This window comes from Pangasianodon hypophthalmus, chromosome 4 (genome assembly GCF_027358585.1).
Source record: "Pangasianodon hypophthalmus isolate fPanHyp1 chromosome 4, fPanHyp1.pri, whole genome shotgun sequence".
In the NCBI taxonomy this organism is placed as follows: domain Eukaryota; kingdom Metazoa; phylum Chordata; class Actinopteri; order Siluriformes; family Pangasiidae; genus Pangasianodon; species Pangasianodon hypophthalmus.
The window spans coordinates 1476524-1495747 of record NC_069713.1 but is presented as its reverse complement, the minus strand read 5'-3'; the positions used below and the strand labels follow the sequence as shown (position 1 = coordinate 1495747).

Below are 19224 nucleotides of genomic sequence, written 5' to 3'. Positions count from 1 at the left end.
AATAGAAACACATGGGTCTGGTCTAAAATCCTTTTCCTGCTTGTTGTAAGTGAGCAGTCAGAGTTCTCAAATTGTCTCATAGACCTAGGCTTGTTTCAGAGTCTCATGAGTTAAGAACTTGTTCAGTCAGTTCTCCCAGCCAACGAGAAGCTCCTTTGATAAAAACAAAAAAAAACTTTTTGTATGCATGCTCGTAAACTACAAATAGTAATCATAATCATAAGAGGAAGTTGAGTTAAAATTCAGCTTGCTGCATGGGGTGTTGTTCACACGTCCTCATTTTAAACATTTAATCAAGCAGTTTATTATCTGAATCAGCCATGTTGCATTATTAGCACTTTACAATCCTCAGAACGCCCTGACGTTATCATTTGTCCTTGGCAAGATCCATAAAGCCCACTATACGCTGGAAGAGTTCAGTGACCCTCTGCATGTCCTAATAGTTCACTCTTCACAGTAAAGATGACCACGGGGTCAATTTTCAACCAGAACAAGCTGTGTGTTTAGGAAAGTCCAGACAAAACAGTGCTGTGTCTCTGCAGTAGAGCCGTACTGTACTACGTAATCATTTGCACCATTTCTTCAGTAAAACCATTTTAGAAATATATTCCTAATTACAAAAAAAAAAGATCCAACTTCAGCTTATTTCCATTTTAGCTGAAGCTCAACCCAGGTGATTTGTTTTCTACTGCTTTACAAACATTATACAAAAGATATACAAAAGAGGACATGTTTGGAATGATTTTTAGGTAGCAAATAGCCAGGAGACAGAGAAGAATATCTAATCGAGGTGTGATGCACCATTCCATTCCAACAGTCTGTGTACGTTTTGGAACGTACATTATGTACATGTTGCAATATGTTAATTTTTCCTGTTGACTCGAAGGCAACTATGAGGAAGTGCAAGAGGTGTATTGTCAAGAAAAATGTGAATGGTTCACACTACAGGCGGTACTGCAGTTTCATCCTTAGTGCATAAAACTGCTGAATAACTGCACACTGCAACAGCTGGACATTAACTGACCGATTCTGAACTGGAGTGATGAAGCTGAGGTTGAGGAACTGTCAGAGCCAGGTTTAGACCATGCCCACTTCAGGTAAAAGAAATCTGAAGCCCCGCCCACACCTAGTAAACGGGTTATAACATCTGTTTCCCAATCCTCCTCCACTGAAGTAACCAAACTCCACACCATCACACCATCACCTACCTCTTCATCACCTTCTCTGCTCCATGCTCCTCCTGGTGATTCCTCCTCCTGCAGAGGAGACGGTCCAGCACTGCTCCTCAGACCTGAACCTGACCACCACCACTGTACATACGAGACAGAATGAAGGAGAACAAAGAGATGTTCTTCTGTCCAAACCCTGTACCACCAAGTACAGGCCAAGTGGGTTACATCACATGAACATCCAATAGAACCATTGTTCTTCCTGCTGAGCCGCCGTTTCCCTTCACGGCATCAATCAGCACTGCTGTTCCTCTCATTCACACAAATACGCTATATAGTCATGTAACAGACACTACTACTACTGATACTGCTAATACTATTACTTTATATAATAAACAAACAATACTATTTCTATTACTATTACTACTGCTAATACTTAATATAATAACAAATTACCACTACTACTAACACTACTACAACTAATAATAATAATAATACTTAATGTAATAAAGAATGAATATTACTACTATTAAAACTAATAATAATAATGTCAGATAAATATATAAAATGATATTAAGAAAGGTCTGCACACAGTCTTTTGATTAATTACGCTGTTTAATGTTTCGAAACCCTTTGAGTTAATAAATCACGAGTGCTGCTCGTTTATTTCCTCCGAGGGTTTTCGGTGTGTGTGTGTCAGTGCGGTTGAAGGACGTGGCAGAAGAACAAAGTCTAATCCAGTGTAACTTCCGTTCACAGGTAAAACTGTGTCCTACCTTTGCCCCATTTAAATCCCAATCACTTCAGCGCCACAGAACTTAAATTTAACTTCCTGAACACACACACGTTCTACTGATAGATACAGATAGATAAATACAACTTTCCTGTCATTGCACAGTACAGATACTCGGCAACGAGATGCAGTTCAGCATCTACCAGAATGTAAATAGTAGCATTGTGCAAATTAACAAAGCGCAAATATACATGCAGTAAATAAATAAATAAAGGCTATGGGCAGTGATTATGTGCAGTAGCTATTGAGTAGATGACAGTATGAATGGTAAATTACACTGTTATAATAGAAAAAACTCTAATAGGTATAAAAATTATATAATATATGCAAGTATTAGTCATAAATATATTTAAGAGATACTGTATGTACACTGTATATACAACAGCACCCAGTTTATCCATGGATAATATACAATGTTTATACAGATAATATACAGATATTTAAAGATATAGGATATATACTATAAATCTACAATTATATAAAGAGAGAGATAATACCGAATATATAGTATAGAATAGAGCTGCAGGATGATTACAGGCAGTAAAACATCAGTGGATTAACAGTGTAGGGTAGAGTTCAAGGATGTAATGTAGAGTTCAAGGATGTAATGTAGAGTTCAAGGGTGTAGGGTAAAGTTCACTAATGCAGAAATGCTGTATGGAAGAATCCAGTGATTAGTGTGATTATTAATTATCATCATTAAATCAGAGGCACTCTCACAAAAACCCATCAAAAACTAAACTAGCTCGTTTTTCAACCTAATGTTTGGAAAGAGTTGCTCATTTGACCCACTTTCTCGATTGCAATGCGACGTTAAATAGGGTTATTTTCTAAATTTTTACCCATTTTGTCCACCATAATGCAATGTTAAACAGGTTACTGGGTCTTTCGGTGAAAATCAGCACCAACTCACACCAGAAGAGTTTACAATACGGAATAAATATATGTGTAATGCAGTATCAGTGTAACATCTGAGACTCAGGGTCAGGGATCAGAGGGCATCGTCCTGACGCTATCTTGAAGGTTGCTGCAATGTGTTGTGTTGGGATTTCGCAAACACACTAACGCATTCATGACGTGTGTGTGTGTGGGTGTGTGAGGGTGTGTGTGTGTGCTTGATTTAGAGCAGCTGCACTCCGGTGACCTGCTGTAATGTAAAGTAATTTTTTTAATTAGTTCAGTTTAGCTGAAGGTGTTTCGTTTTCTGCTTCACTGCCATCTATACAAAAGGAGATGATTTTCTTTTTATACCAAAGAAGCCAAGAAATATTTTCAGTACTGAGTTCTCTTTTATGAAAATTTTCACTCTATTTGAACCAAAAATTTTTTTTCCTTGCTTGAATACAACAGGGCATTCAGTGAACACAATTTCTAAAATTCTTTAATTCACTTCTCATTCAGTTACAGTCTTTTAAAAAATAAAATAAAATCTTTGTGTTGCCTGTGTGATCTTTATTGCATTACCTCTCCAACAATTTTTTTAAACTGATAGTGTCTATGGCCTAGTTAACCAGCATCAGGACGTATTTATTGATAGAGACTTCAAAGCTCTTCTGTAAGTCGCTCTGGATAAAGGCGTCTGCCAAAGGCCATAAATGTAAAGGTACAGTACTATGCAAAAGACTTAGGCACGTGCAAAGAAATGCTGTAGAGCAAAGCTGCCTTCAGAAATAATGAAATTAAATGTTTCTACATTAAAAAAATCCTATAAAGAGCAGTAAACAGTAATAAATGAAACAAAGTCAGTATTTAACGTGACGATCCTTCACTTTAAATAAATAAAGCAGTATCTGAGGTGCAGTGTGTGCAGTTTTATAAGGAAATGAGCTGGAAGTGTTACTGAGCATCTTGCAGAAGCAGCCACAGTTCTTCTGGAGACTTTGACTGTCGACTCGCTTCTTATTTCTGCAGCGAAACCCAGCAGCCTTCATTATGTTTTTATCTGAAAAGTGTCTCTTATGGAATCTGCTGCTTTCTTTACTGACATACAAACATTTTTCTGTAACGTTTCATTTTGTGCTGGAAAACTAATGTTTGGAATCTAAAATGTTTTTGTACTGAATCAATAATGTAGAAGTCAGAAAATAAACATCTACAACGAAGTTTGTACTAAAAAAAATAGAGTGCCAAGACTTTTGCACAGTACCGTAAATGAATAGCTCAAACCGCAAATGCCTGCATGCAAAAACGGTGACATTTAACTCCTGACATGAAAATAAACTGGATATCAGATTGCTAAGTTACACATACTATACCAGACAGGACAGCGATCAAAGCCCAAAAACTGATAATGGTTATAGAGACAAACTGATGAGTGAGTGTATGGAAGCAGGTTGATGTCCTACCCATAGAGCTGACCAGCTATAATCAGCGTTGCCAACTCTTTTCAGGGGAAAGCAGCTAACGGATGCTCAAGTTCGATCAGAAAAGAAAATTATAGATTACATTATATTCTTATAGAAAGAAGTAATCTTTGATCACAGCACCACAAAGTAACTCTTTACGTATTAACAAAATGTTATAATTTATATCAAAAATGCAGACAAAATGAAACAGTGGTATTGAGGAGTCTGGAAATAGATGGAATAACTCACTTTTATTACTGTAAATATCACCAAGAGAAGAGTTTAAAGCCATGACCAAAGAAAAGCGTTCTGAATGGTGATCAGCGATTGTGCATTAGGAAAAAAAAATCTTAAAGATCAAAAGAAATTTTGGACAATAGCAAATTTCACTACACAGACTTGCCTGATTTTCCTGCATTCTGTCTAATAAACCATTTTTCTGCATTTTATTTCTTCTGGATTTTTATTTGATTCTTTAAATCCTGAATGGTTTGGTCATGTTGAACAAAAGACCCATTTTATGTTCAGAAATAATAATACACACAATCAGTTATTTCAGTTTCTGTTACTGAGGTACACAGAGCTTTAAAGAATCTTGATATTTTATCTGTTTTTCAATCTGGTTTTAGAAAAGAAAAGTTCTGCTTTTCAAAGTTGTGGATGACATTACTGAGGCATTGGACTGTAAGAAATAGTGCTGCTTAAAGTGCTGCTTAATTCACTGGTCTTTGTATTGATCATTGTATACTTTTAAACAGATTGCTCAGCTTTGGTTGTTTAATCAGGCTGTTGCTTGGTTTACTAAATATCTCTCAGCGCTAGAGCACAATGCGTACAGATAGCCAGGTGTACCTCCTCAGTCAAGGCCATTTCTCTTCTAGGTCCCATATTGTTCTGTTTATATATTAACAACCTTTGTGATAAGCTGTCTATCTACTGCACAGTACCGTGTATAATATTAGTCCAGGAACCTTGGGGTGATTTTTGACTCAGAGCTGAAATTTGATAGACAAATCAATGCTGTGGTTAAATGTAGTTTCTTTCAACTGAGGGGCATTGCCAAATTGAAGAGTTTCTTGAATTTTAAAGATTTGGAGACTATGATTCATGCTTTTATTTCATCCAGACTAGATTATTGCAATTCTTTATATCTGGGGCTCTCCAAGAATATGCTTGCTCGGCTGCAATTAGTGCAAAATGCAGCGGCCAGACTGTTGACTGGGACGAGGAAATGCTCTAGTATATCTCCGGTGCTGGCCTCTCTGCACTGGCTGCCTGTGGAGTTTAGAGTGCAATATAAGGTTTTGCTAATGGTTTTTAAAGGGTTACTTGGTCTTGCCCCTGAGTATATCTCTAGCCTGTTGCAATGGCACTGCACTAGTTAGACCGCTAAGATCGTCTCAGAGTCTCATTCTGAATGTTTCGAAATCAAGATTAAAGACTAAAGGTGATCGTGCCTTCTCTGTGGCAGCTCCACGGCTCTGGAATAGCCTCCCACCTCATATTAGCTCCTGCAAATTTTTGGTATGTTTTAAATCATTGTTGAAAATGCATCTCTACTCTATTTCCTACATCTGCCCTTAGGGGAGGAGTCTGAGTAGTGTACTGTATTGGGTGTGTTCTTAATTTGTGTTTGTTTTTTTGTGGTAATGTTGAGAATGTGAAGCACTTTGGTCAACATGTGTTGATTTTAAACGTGCTATAGAAATAAATGTTGATTTGATTTGATTCTACCTTTTTCGTGTCTCAGATATTATGGTAATCTACTATACATGCCAGCTCTGCCCAATGTTTATCCTAGACAGTGTATATCACTGTGTGTTATGGTTTATTAGATAAGATTAGTCTAGATTCAACTGTATTGTCATTGAGCTGATTACAAAGCCAAAGCCAATGCAGTTAGCATCTAAGACGAAGTGCAAAACAGCAAATCGCATTAAGTGTAAAGTGCAAAGAGACAATGAGGCAGTAAAGTCCAAGTGATGTGCAAATGGCAGGGATGGAGGTAGTACTGTGTGAACTGTTTAAGATTAGAAAATGCTTTCTTCACATACCCCAGCCTGTTAAGAAGCTGGGGTCAAAGTGCAGAGTCAGCCATGATAAGGCAACCCTGGAACAGAGACGGTCACGGCCTTGCTCAAGCCAGTGGCAGTGCTGCGGCTTGAACCCTTGGTCTTAACCGTTGAGCCATCACTGCCCTAATAAAATACAGTGAAATTCTTCTTTTCACAAGAGCAGCTTTTTAGGAAGTTGGTACCTGATCCCATGAGCCCTGGAGCAGAGACGGTTAAGGGCAGTGCCAGGGCTTAAATCTCCAACCTTCTGATCAGTATCCCAGAGCCTTAACCATTGATCAGTTGAGCACTGTCCATTACTGACTGCAAATACTCTACACACCACTGAACTGTACTCTAGAGCTCAATGGCCATCATTATATGTGCACAGACAGGCTCAATGGCTCACTTTATTTATAATTCTCTACTAAGACTTATTCACTCCTATCTTTCAAATACTAATGGCCAATAGGTCCTATGCTCTAAAAACAATGAAGTAGACTGCAGCATTTCTGATTCATTCCTATACTATAAAGAAATACTGTGTTTTGTAATAAAATGTTGGTTTGTGTATAAAATCAAAGCCAAATGGATATTGTGTAAAAAAAACACTGTAGGATGGGAAAATGTTTATTCAGAGCATCTGATGCTAGAACTGAGTTTCTGAACCGTTTCACACTTTGTAAATTGTGTGAGATTTGCATAATCACACACATATTATGCAATTAATAAGTAAACAGATAGTTTACAATCTTGCTTAGTGCAAAGTCAGTATTTCACCTTTTCCCAATCATATTTATAATAAAAATCTAGAGCAATAATAATAGTGTGATCTTTATTCATCCCAAAACTTAAACTTCTTTCGATAGAACAGATCAAAATAAAACTCAAATCTTATAGCATTTATATACAGACTGAAGCAGGAAATTGCCTAATCTAGGGAAAATGTTTACAGTTCATCTTGATCACCGATAAGGAAAGATTATTTGGCTGAGACTTTCATTAAACATGATTTAGAATATGATAAAAAGACATTTTGTTGTTTTTCTTATTGAAATAATAATTTGTTTGCATTAAAGAAGTTGGATGCAGAAGATGTTCTACAAATGATTACCTGAGCTGCTAATAATAATAATAATAATAATAAGCACTGACCTAGCATGCAGGCGAAGTGTAAAAGGTTAGTAATATAAACATTTGTGTTGTCTAAAACCTGAGCCTGTATCTGAATGGGATGTCACGTGTTGGCTGCATGGTCCCGAATCCCCACCGCCTCACATCGATGTCTGGGATCTCTTCATCTGGGTTCTTCAACTCAAAGTCAAAATATGTGAGCATGAGGAAGACGAACTGCTTGAGCTCGTTGACGGCGAAGAACCTCCCAGGACACATGCTGACCCCGGCACCCCACGGCATGTTGTAGTACTTCACTTTCTTTCCTCCTTTGTAGAATTCGGTCTTTTTTCCACCATCAGGTGTGAGGAAGCGGTTGTACTTGAAGGTGTGTGGATCAGGGTGCACCTCCGGGTCCATCTGGACAGCAGTGTAGGGGAAGAGGGCCACACGGTCACCTTTGCGGATCTTGTATTCGCGCCCATTGTCCATTTTCAGGCTCATGTCCTCCAGAACGGCTCGTGTGAGCACGGGAGCAGCCGTCATTCGCAGACTCTCATCCACGGCGCTGTCCAGAACCGGGGTTTTGAGCAGCATGTCTCGAGTCAGGTTAATCAGCGGGCCACCACGCTTCACCTCCTGTCCGGTTTCACGCAGAACCTCATCGACCTCGCTCTTCACCGCCTTCATGGCCTCCGGGTGCTTCATGAGGAAGAGGAGAAGCCAGAATGAAGCGGGACCTGTGTTACCCTGGGACGCCCACAGGAGCAGGAACATGTGTCTGTCCTGCATGGACTCATGCATTCCACGCTCGGCACGCATCTGCTGTGATTCAGACACCCAGCCGCTAATGTTCTCCTTGGTGTTCACCTTCTTCACAGAGAGGACGTTCCAGAAAAGTCTCTTTAGCCTCTCTGCTTCCATTTTCTCAGATGGTCCTAGAACTCCATAAGCCAGCTTTGGGAAAAGTTGATCATATTTACGGAACTCATAAAAGAGCTCATCTGACACCTTTCGGTCGAGCTCCTTTGCTTTGTCCACGCTTCCTGAAGTCTTGGCTACTTCATTTCCAAAAAGCGCCAGATATCCGGCGCGGAACACGATGTTATAGCAGTAAGCGAAGAGCCCATCCTCCTGCCACAGCCTTTCATCATCACTTCCAGATTTGATACTGTGCAGCATGAGGTTCTGCAGGTTGTTCATCATGGCTTGTGTTATCACCACCAGGCCAGCACCCATCAGATGCTTGTTGCTGGATGCCTGAATGAGCTTGTGGTCATCTTCTAAGGGATCGTAGCCAAAAACACGCTGGACCAGGTGCTTAGCGAACTCATTAAAGTCCAGTTTGGCCCGGGCCTCTTTAACCACCGAGCCGAAGGACAGTGGGTCCGTGAGGAAAGTGAAGTAAAACCCTCCCAGCTGCACAGTGAAAATATCCCCATGCTTCTTTCTCATCCTCTCTAGAAACTTCGCCGTGTCCCTCCTGAACTCCAGAACATGTCCCAGCCATGGAAGAGGACCTTTATCCAGAGGAGGTTCTCCAGACCTTCGACGGCGGAAGGCTCCAAGGACGTAAAGTCCCCCAAGCAGAGAGAGAAACAAAGCGATAAGAATTTGCAGTAGAAAGCTCATGTTGTTTATTTTCTCTTCTCTCTCTCTCAGTCATGTGTGTACTCTGAACACTTTCTCCAGCTTGTATGTATTTAAACTCTTTGAGCTGAGACTCCACCCCTCCTCTGCACTTTGCATCTCTGTGGAATTAGATCATCTCAACACCAGATGTACAAAAAAATATTTTGTAATATTTTCCAGTTACATCCTGCAAAAAAATATAGCACAATGAAGTACACTGCAGCATTTCTGATTCATTCCTATACTATAAAGAAATACCGTGTTTTGTAATTAAATGTTGGTTTGTGTGTAAAATCAAAGTCCAAATGATAATTGTGTACTGTTACCTGCTTGTCAGTGTTTTTCAGGTCATTGTGTTGTGAATCATAACATGTTCTTGTTGAGCGAGGACCTTTGTTAGTTGTTCAGGGAAAATGAGTTGAGTTTGAGGTGTGTGTGAAGTGTTTCAGTAGTTTTAGTGCATTTGTGGAGATGAGGTGCTGGTAAAGAGAACTGTGTGAAGAGTTCTGACAAGTGAACTTAGTACTGAGAAATGTATAACTAATTATAAAAAAAAACACTGTAGGATGGGAAAATGTTTATTGAGAGCATCTGATGCTGGAACTGAGTTTCTGAACACACAGTGTAAATTGTGAGTTTTACGTAATCACACACATATTACGCAATAAATAAGTAAACAGTTAGTGTACAGTCTTGCTTAGTGCAAAGTCAGTATTTCTATTTCACCTTTTCCCAATCAAAGTCAAAGTCAAAGTCAACTTTATTGTCAATTCTGCTATATGTATGTGTACAGTCATATTTATAATAAAAATCTAGAGCAATAATAATAGTGTGATCTTTATTCATCCCAAATCTTAAAGTTCTTTCCATAGAACAGATCAAAATAAAACTCAAATCTTATAGCATTTATCATAAAGTACAGACTGAAGCAGGAAATTGTCTACTCTAGGGAAAATATGTTTACAGTTCATCTTGATCACCGATAAGGAAAGATTATTATGGCTGAGACTTTCATTAAACATGATTTAGAATATGATAAAAAGACATTTTGTTGTTTTTCTTATTGAAATAATAATTTGTTTGCATTAAAGAAGTTGGATGCAGAAGATGTTCTACAAATGATTACCAGAGCTGCTAATAATAATAATAATAATAATAAGCACTGACCTAGCATGCAGGCAAAGTGTAAAAGGTTTGTAATATAAACATTTGTGTTGTCTAAAACCTGAGCCTGTATCTGAATGGGATGTCACGTGTTGGCTGCATGGTCCCGAATCCCCACCGCCTCACATCGATGTCTGGGATCTCTTCATCTGGGTTCTTCAACTCAAAGTCAAAATATGTGAGCATGAGGAAGACGAACTGCTTGAGCTCGTTGACGGCGAAGAACCTCCCAGGACACATGCTGACCCCGGCACCCCACGGCATGTTGTAGTACTTCACTTTCTTTCCTCCTTTGTAGAATTCGGTCTTTTTTCCACCATCAGGTGTGAGGAAGCGGTTGTACTTGAAGGTGTGTGGATCAGGGTGCACCTCCGGGTCCATCTGGACAGCAGTGTAGGGGAAGAGGGCCACACGGTCACCTTTGCGGATCTTGTATTCGCGCCCATTGTCCATTTTCAGGCTCATGTCCTCCAGAACGGCTCGTGTGAGCACGGGAGCAGCCGTCATTCGCAGACTCTCATCCACGGCGCTGTCCAGAACCGGGGTTTTGAGCAGCATGTCTCGAGTCAGGTTAATCAGCGGGCCACCACGCTTCACCTCCTGTCCGGTTTCACGCAGAACCTCATCGACCTCGCTCTTCACCGCCTTCATGGCCTCCGGGTGCTTCATGAGGAAGAGGAGAAGCCAGAATGAAGCGGGACCTGTGTTACCCTGGGACGCCCACAGGAGCAGGAACATGTGTCTGTCCTGCATGGACTCATGCATTCCACGCTCGGCACGCATCTGCTGTGATTCAGACACCCAGCCGCTAATGTTCTCTTTGGTGTTCACCTTCATCACAGAGAGGACGTTCCAGAAAAGTCTCTTTAGCCTCTCTGCTTCCATTTTCTCAGATGGTCCCAGAACTCCATAAGCCAGCTTTGGGAAAAGTTGATCATATTTACGGAACTCATAAAAGAGCTCATCTGACACCTTTCGGTCGAGCTCCTTTGCTTTGTCCACGCTTCCTGAAGTCTTGGCTACTTCATTTCCAAAAAGCGCCAGATATCCGGCGCGGAACACGATGTTATAGCAGTAAGCGAAGAGCCCATCCTCCTGCCACAGCCTTTCATCATCATTTCCAGACTTGATACTGTGCAGCATGAGGTTCTGCAGGTTGTTCATCATGGCTTGTGTTATCATCACCAGACCATCACCCATCAGATGCTTGTTGCTGGATGCCTGAATGAGCTTGTGGTCATCTTCTAAGGGATCGTAGCCAAAAACACGCTGGACCAGGTGCTTAGCGAACTCATTAAAGTCCAGTTTGGCCCGGGCCTCTTTAACCACCGAGCCGAAGGACAGTGGGTCCGTGAGGAAAGTGAAGTAAAACCCTCCCAGCTGCACAGTGAAAATATCCCCATGCTTCTTTCTCATCCTCTCTAGAAACTTCGCCGTGTCCCTCCTGAACTCCAGAACATGTCCCAGCCATGGAAGAGGACCTTTATCCAGAGGAGGTTCTCCAGACCTTCGACGGCGGAAGGCTCCAAGGACGTAAAGTCCCCCAAGCAGAGAGAGAAACAGAGCGATAAGAATTTGCAGTAGAAAGCTCATGTTGTTTATTTTCTCTTCTCTCTCTCTCAGTCTTGTGTGTACTCTGAACACTTTCTCCAGCTTGTATGTATTTAAACTCTTTGAGCTGAGACTCCACCCCTTCTCTGCACTTTGTATCGCTATGGTATTACACCATCTCAGATCTCAACACCAGATGTACAAAAAAATATTTTGTAATATTTTCCAGTTACATCCTGCAAAAAAATATAGCACAATGAAGTACACTGCAGCATTTCTGATTCATTCCTATACTATAAAGAAATACCGTGTTTTGTAATAAAATGTTGGTTTGTGTGTAAAATCAAAGTCCAAATGATAATTGTGTACTGTTACCTGCTTGTCAGTGTTTTTCAGGTCATTGTGTTGTGAATCATAACATGTTCTTGTTGAGGACCTTTGTTAGTTGTTCAGGGAAAATGAGTTGAGTTTGAGGTGTGTGTGAAGTGTTTCAGTAGTTTTAGTGCATTTGTGGAGATGAGGTGCTGGTAAAGAGAACTGTGTGAAGAGTTCTGACAAGTGAACTTAGTACTGAGAAATGTATAACTAATTATAAAAAAAAACACTGTAGGATGGGAAAATGTTTATTGAGAGCATCTGATGCTGGAACTGAGTTTCTGAACACACAGTGTAAATTGTGAGTTTTACGTAATCACACACATATTACGCAATAAATAAGTAAACAGTTAGTGTACAGTCTTGCTTAGTGCAAAGTCAGTATTTCTATTTCACCTTTTCCCAATCAAAGTCAAAGTCAAAGTCAACTTTATTGTCAATTCTGCTATATGTATGTGTACAGTCATATTTATAATAAAAATCTAGAGCAATAATAATATTGTGATCTTTATTCATCCCAAATCTTAAAGTTCTTTCCACAGAACAGATCAAAATAAAACTCAAATCTTATAGCATTTATCGTAAAGTACAGACTGAAGCAGGAAATTGTCTAATCTAGGGAAAATATGTTTACAGTTCATCTTGATCACCGATAAGGAAAGATTATTATGGCTGAGACTTTCATTAAACATGATTTAGAATATGATAAAAAGACATTTTGTTGTTTTTCTTATTGAAATAATAATTTGTTTGCATTAAAGAAGTTGGATGCAGAAGATGTTCTACAAATGATTACCAGAGCTGCTAATAATAATAATAATAATAATAATAATAATAATAATAATAATAATAATAATAAGCACTGACCTAGCATGCAGGCGAAGTGTAAAAAGTTAGTAATATAAACATTTGTGTTGTCTAAAACCTGAGCCTGTATCTGAATGGGATGTCGCGCGTTGGCTGCATGGTCCCGAATCCCCACCGCCTCACATCGATGTCTGGGATCTCTTCATCTGGGTTCTTTAACTCAAAGTCAAAATATGTGAGCATGAGGAAGACGAACTGCTTGAGCTCGTTGACGGCGAAGAACCTCCCAGGACACATGCTGACCCCGGCACCCCACGGCATGTTGTAGTACTTCACTTTCTTTCCTCCTTTGTAGAATTCGGTCTTTTTTCCACCATCAGCTGTGAGGAAGCGGTTGTACTTGAAGGTGTGTGGATCAGGGTGCACCTCCGGGTCCATCTGGACAGCAGTGTAGGGGAACATGGCCACACGGTCACCTTTGCGGATCTTGTATTCGCGCCCATTGTCCATTTTCAGGCTCATGTCCTCCAGAACGGCTCGTGTGAGCACGGGAGCAGCCGTCATTCGCAGACTCTCATCCACGGCGCTGTCCAGAACCGGGGTTTTGAGCAGCATGTCTCGAGTCAGGTTAATCAGCGGGCCACCACGCTTCACCTCCTGTCCGGTTTCACGCAGAACCTCATCGACCTCGCTCTTCACCGCCTTCATGGCCTCCGGGTGCTTCATGAGGAAGAGGAGAAGCCAGAATGAAGCGGGACCTGTGTTACCCTGGGACACCCACAGGAGCAGGAACATTTGTCTGTCCTGCATGGACTCATGCATTCCACGCTCGGCACGCATCTGCTGTGATTCAGACACCCAGCCGCTAATGTTCTCTTTGGTGTTCACCTTCTTCACAGAGAGGACGTTCCAGAAAAGTCTCTTTAGCCTCTCTGCTTCCATTTTCTCAGATGGTCCTAGAACTCCATAAGCCAGCTTTGGGAAAAGTTGATCATATTTACGGAACTCATAAAAGAGCTCATCTGACACCTTTCGGTCGAGCTCCTTTGCTTTGTCCACGCTTCCTGAAGTCTTGGCTACTTCATTTCCAAAAAGCGCCAGATATCCGGCGCGAAACACGATGTTATAGCAGTAAGCGAAGAGCCCATCCTCCTGCCACAGCCTTTCATCATCATTTCCAGACTTGATAATGTGCAGCATGAGGTTCTGCAGGTTGTTCATCATGGCTTGTGTTATCACCACCAGGCCATCACCCATCAGATGCTTGTTGCTGGATGCCTGAATGAGCTTGTGGTCATCTTCTAAGGGATCGTAGCCAAAAACACGCTGGACCAGGTGCTTAGCGAACTCATTAAAGTCCAGTTTGGCCCGGGCCTCTTTAACCACCGAGCCGAAGGACAGTGGGTCCGTGAGGAAAGTGAAGTAAAACCCTCCCAGCTGCACAGTGAAAATATCCCCATGCTTCTTTCTCATCCTCTCTAGAAACTTCGCCGTGTCCCTCCTGAACTCCAGGACATGTCCCAGCCATGGAAGAGGACCTTTATCCAGAGGAGGTTCTCCAGACCTTCGACGGCGGAAGGCTCCAAGGACGTAAAGTCCCCCAAGCAGAGAGAGAAACAGAGCGATAAGAATTTGCAGTAGAAAGCTCATGTTGTTTATTTTCTCTTCTCTCTCTCTCTCTCTGTAGTGTGTATCTGAAATCAGACTCCCTCTCTTCTCTGCACTTTGTATCCCTCGATCATATCAAGACCAGATCTGCCGGTTTGTCTTGTTTTTGAAACAACATTTAAAACAACACGAGTGTTTAGCAAAGTGCTGCACATAAGGCATAATGGGAAATAAAAAACATTAAAAATTAAAATAAATATACAAACAAATAATTACTATAAGAAAACAAATCAGATATAACTAATTATATAAACCAGATATAACAAGAATTAACAGACTGATTTTAACTATTAACAGTGACTTTCACACCCACTTTAAAAATAAATTAAGCAGTAACCAAACAATTCTTTAATTCCTGTTTGTATAGACAGCTTACACATTTTATTTCTGAGTTCCATCGTGAATGCAGCATAATTACACTTTCACAAAGAATAAAATAGCACCAGTGGGCAGATGGTTTACATGAAAGCATGTTATATATTTATATATCCATAACTTGAGCACTTCCTCTTTTATTCATGTCCGGAGGAAATAAGCACAACTGGAAACAAAAAGCTTTAACAATCCATTTCCTCAGGGAATTGTTAATGGAAGTGACACTTTGAGTGTTTTGGTACAATCTGAACATTTTTTTACTGCTGATGAATGTCTTGACTTTTGCAATCAGAGCTCCATTAAAAGCCACACACTGTTTTTCACTCACACGGATTTGGAGATGTGTGCAGAACTCATAGCTGTCTCAGTTTCAGTAATGACAGCTGATCACAGTAACGTTATCTAATTGCGGTAATGTCGACTGATCGCACAATGTTCGAAGTAATGTTAGATGATTGCAGGAATTCAGCTGATTCAGCTGATCATAGTAACGTTGACCGATTGCAGAGACACACAACAGAGATTAGAAATTAGTAATAGATGTAATACACATTCAGCACTGTTATATATTCACTATGAGATATTTATGCAATGCAGAAGTAGTCACTAAAAGTGGGACTGGTTATGGGAGTTTCCAGTGGAACTCTAGCGTGTTCAGATTATCAGTGAAATTCACCTGCCTCATTTGTTTTATTGTTTGTTTCCATGTGACCTCCATGTGCAGTTCAAGGATGATCTGATCATAATGATAAAGATGGAGGGGAAGCCATTATGAAAGCTCTTACCATCTCTATGCTCAGAACACCAAGTGACCAAGCGACAGTATTTATACACAACTTGTTTTTGACTTACTGACTTAAGACCCCCAGGGTATGCTTCAGAGACCCCACTCTGAGAACCACGGCTATATGGCATACAATTGTGGAACAGAAATGATTTATAATCTTACTATCTGGTGTCACCAAGATGAAGATGGGTTCCCTTTAGACTTTTGAGTCTGGTTCCCCTCCAGGACTCTTCCTCGTAGCGTCTCAGGTAGTTTTTCCTCACCATCGTGACCTCTGGATTGCTCATTAAGGATTTAAAAATCTATATCCAAGAAATTGAATATTGTCATTTTGTTTTAAGCTTATGCTGTTGCTGTAGTGTTTAGCAAAAATAGCATTAAATACTAGTTTAAATTACAAAATGTAATAGTTATGCAACCACACACACAACCGTACTCAGTACGATGTGCAGTGAAATGCTTTTTTTTTGACTGTTCGTGACAAAAAATAAAATTTACATAAACCAGAATTTACTTGTATACAGGTAGGAAAGGAAAAATATAAAAATATAATATACAGGATATAAAGATAGGTGGCAGCAACAATATGACTATATTTGGAATAAAGTGCAGGTATGTGCAGTTGTTTGTGCAATATAATACTGTCCAACATCAGCCTGAGGTAGTTATAGTGAATTTGCCAACACATATAATAAATATATATAAATATGGGGTAATATGGGTATATTAACAAGAATGTAGGTGGTGTGGGTGTTGTGAGAGTGAGTCCAAGGTCTAGTCCTTGGTGTTGGCCTTTGGGAATAAGCTCCACCTACTTCTCTCTGTGTTGGCCTTCAGGGAGCGGAAGTGCTTCCCTGAACGCAACAGAGAGTCCATTGTTCAGATGGCTGAGGTCCTTCAATATCTTCCTGGCCTTGGTCCAGCACTGCTTGCTGTAGATAGACTGCAGGTCAGGGAGCTCAGTGCAGATGGTGCGCTCAGCTGATCACACCACCCTCTGGAGAGCCCGCCTATCCTGCTTGGTGCTGTTCCCAAACCAGGCTGTGATGCTTCCAGTGAGGATGTTTTCGATGGAGCTGGTATAATGCACCTTAGGGGGCAGTTTAAAGTGCTTTAAGCATCTAAGGTGGTATAGATACTGATAGGCCTTCTTCACCAGGCCAGGTGAAAAGACGATGACAGGTCCTGCGTGATGTGAACACCAAGGTATCGGAAACTGTCCACTCTCTCCACTGGGGCCTCTTTGATCTTAAGGGGGTTATAGCTCCTCTCTTGCTTCGTGCTAAAGTCCACTATCAAATCCTTTGTTTTGCTGACGAAGATTTACGAGGATGTTCTCCTGGTACCAGTTCTCCAGGCTTTTAATCACTTCCAGGTAGGACTTCTTGTCATTATCAGAGATCAGTCCCACCATAATAGTGTCGTCAGCAAACTTGACAATGGTGGTAGAGTTGGATGTGGCCACACAGTCATAAATGTACCATGAGTACAGCAGGAGGCTCAGGACACAGCCCTGGGGGGCTCCAGTGCTGAGGACAAGGGAGGGTGAGACATATCTGTGAGACATATCTGAGGTCTGTCTGTCAGGAAGTTGGAGATCCCCTGACACAGGGTCGGGCTAAGTCCGAGGTCCTCCAACTTGGTGGTGAGTTTGGAGGGGATTATAGTGTTAAATGCTGAACTGTAGTCAACATACAGCATTTTAAAATAATTTCCCTTCCTGGTGTCCAGATGGCTCAGGGCTGCATGTAGGAGGTATTTGACGGCATACTCGGTAGAGTGATTGGGATGGTATGTGAACTGTAATGGGTCCAGGGTGTCAGGTATTGCAAAGACAGGTAACATTAGCCAGCTAACTAATTGGCATAGCGGGTGTTACCTGTCTTAGCAGTAGCTATCTAGCCAGGTTTGTTAGCATGTTAGCTAATATTAGATGGAGCACATTTTGAATTGTTTGATATAAATTAACTTAAGCTCTGCCCTCATTGACACAGAGACATATCTGTCACACAGAACGTTTCTAGTACACAGGAAGTAGAAATGATGAAGTAATGATACCTAATGACTCACTCAGGAGGAGAGGAGAGAGGATGATCTTCCTCAATCAGTGCTTTCAGAAGAATTATGCCTTCTTGATGGTCGTGATAAAATTTGTAGTAATTATTTCAGCTTTTTTTTTTTTAAATGGCCTAGTCATCTTGCAAATTCTATGTTATTTAATTTTCATTTTTTTCATTCTCAGTCTCTTTGTTCTGTACCTGTCTGTCTGAATGAAAATAGTACAGTCTCTGCCCTGGATTCGGAATTACAATTCAGATAATAGTACTTTATAGTGTTTCAAGTCAAGTCAAGTAGTTTTTATTGCTGTTCCTCCACATAGCTAGTATACATCAGAATGAAATGTCGTTTCTCCAGGACCATGGTGCAACACAGAACAGTACACAAGACTACATAAAGTGCAAATACACAATACTGTGAAATGAGTGCAAGACAACAAATACACAGGGCAGAACAATAAATACACAGGACAATAAATACACAGAACATGGGCTGTAAACTGTAAATTATTTTGCAGTGTAGCAGGAATAAGTATAGCAGCAGTATTGGCAGCAAAAACGAGTTCCATAATAAAGGTGTCTGATGCAGCTTTGGTGTGCAATGTTTCTGGGTCAGACTGGGTTAGGTGTTTGACTAGCCCAGTGAGTGTTGGGAAGCAGCAGGGTGTAGAGATATCTGACTGCCTCAGGGAAGAAACTGTTGTGGAATCTGCTGGTGGTGACATGAATGCTCCTGCCAGATGGCAGGAGGGTGAAGAGTCCATGGGATGGGTGAGGGGGTCATCCACAATACTGGTGGCTTTGCAGATGCAGCGGTTGTTGTATGAGGTGTCCATGGTAGGTAGAGATACTCCGATGAACTTTTCATTTTATAGATGGCATTATCTTTAAATTAAGAGTGTCTGTAAGCCCTCTGTTTGCTCTTGTTACACATTAAACCTCAGGGTTTTAATTTTCATACACATCCAACTGGTTTAAGCTACTTATTTAGAAAAATTAACAGACAATTTGAACTGGCTCTATCCCAGAGGAGCTGGGGGGGAATCATGACTCATATGATGATGACAGAATTTAACATAGTCAATAAAGGGAGTAAAACTTGTTTAATGTTACAGTAAGTTCCACTAACCTCTAATTAGTGAACTACTTCTAGTCGTTCTAGTGAAGTAACATAAGAAGAAGGAGTCAAACATCTGTTTTTTATCCTATATTTAAAACTAACAAATCAGAATGTCGCGCACACACACACGCACACACACACACACATGAAAACTAAGATGGAGGAATGCAGGAGAGACAAATAAGACAAAATATCCCGAAGCAATCGAACCTCT

The 19224-nt window shown here is 40.7% G+C and overlaps 4 protein-coding genes across 4 annotated transcripts in view; all 4 read right to left on the bottom strand.

The window, feature by feature from the left end:
- The window catches only part of gjc2 (gap junction protein gamma 2), a 28418-nt gene extending 26922 nt beyond the window's left edge, over window positions 1-1496 (bottom strand). Inside the window, exon 1 of the mRNA XM_026910226.3 lies at window positions 1209-1496. The gene's annotated coding sequence lies outside the window, so the exon portion shown is untranslated. The remainder of the gene's footprint in view (window positions 1-1208) is intronic.
- Window positions 1497-6992: 5496 nt separating this feature from the next.
- Window positions 6993-9514, bottom strand: LOC113524124 (5-beta-cholestane-3-alpha,7-alpha-diol 12-alpha-hydroxylase-like). The gene has a single exon (XM_053233572.1). The coding sequence runs from the start codon at window positions 9104-9106 to the stop codon at window positions 7568-7570; it is 1539 nt and encodes a 512-aa protein (XP_053089547.1). The 5' UTR covers window positions 9107-9514; the 3' UTR covers window positions 6993-7567.
- A 154-nt stretch (window positions 9515-9668) lies between these two features.
- Window positions 9669-11933, bottom strand: LOC117597198 (5-beta-cholestane-3-alpha,7-alpha-diol 12-alpha-hydroxylase-like). The gene has a single exon (XM_053233571.1). It carries the CDS (start codon window positions 11861-11863, stop codon window positions 10325-10327), a length of 1539 nt encoding a protein of 512 aa, XP_053089546.1. The 5' UTR covers window positions 11864-11933; the 3' UTR covers window positions 9669-10324.
- Window positions 11934-12428: 495 nt separating this feature from the next.
- On the bottom strand, window positions 12429-14705 carry LOC113524125 (5-beta-cholestane-3-alpha,7-alpha-diol 12-alpha-hydroxylase). The gene has a single exon (XM_026910257.3). It carries the CDS (start codon window positions 14651-14653, stop codon window positions 13115-13117), a length of 1539 nt encoding a protein of 512 aa, XP_026766058.3. The 5' UTR covers window positions 14654-14705; the 3' UTR covers window positions 12429-13114.
- Between the last annotated feature and the right edge of the window lie 4519 nt (window positions 14706-19224).

What these genes read in the sequence shown, in the direction of transcription:
- LOC117597198 (XM_053233571.1), bottom strand. Translation starts at nt 11,863, where the DNA reads ATGAGCTTTCTACTGCAAATTCTTATCGCTCTGTTTCTCTCTCTGCTT.
- LOC113524125 (XM_026910257.3), bottom strand. Translation starts at nt 14,653, where the DNA reads ATGAGCTTTCTACTGCAAATTCTTATCGCTCTGTTTCTCTCTCTGCTT.
- LOC113524124 (XM_053233572.1), bottom strand. Translation starts at nt 9,106, where the DNA reads ATGAGCTTTCTACTGCAAATTCTTATCGCTTTGTTTCTCTCTCTGCTT.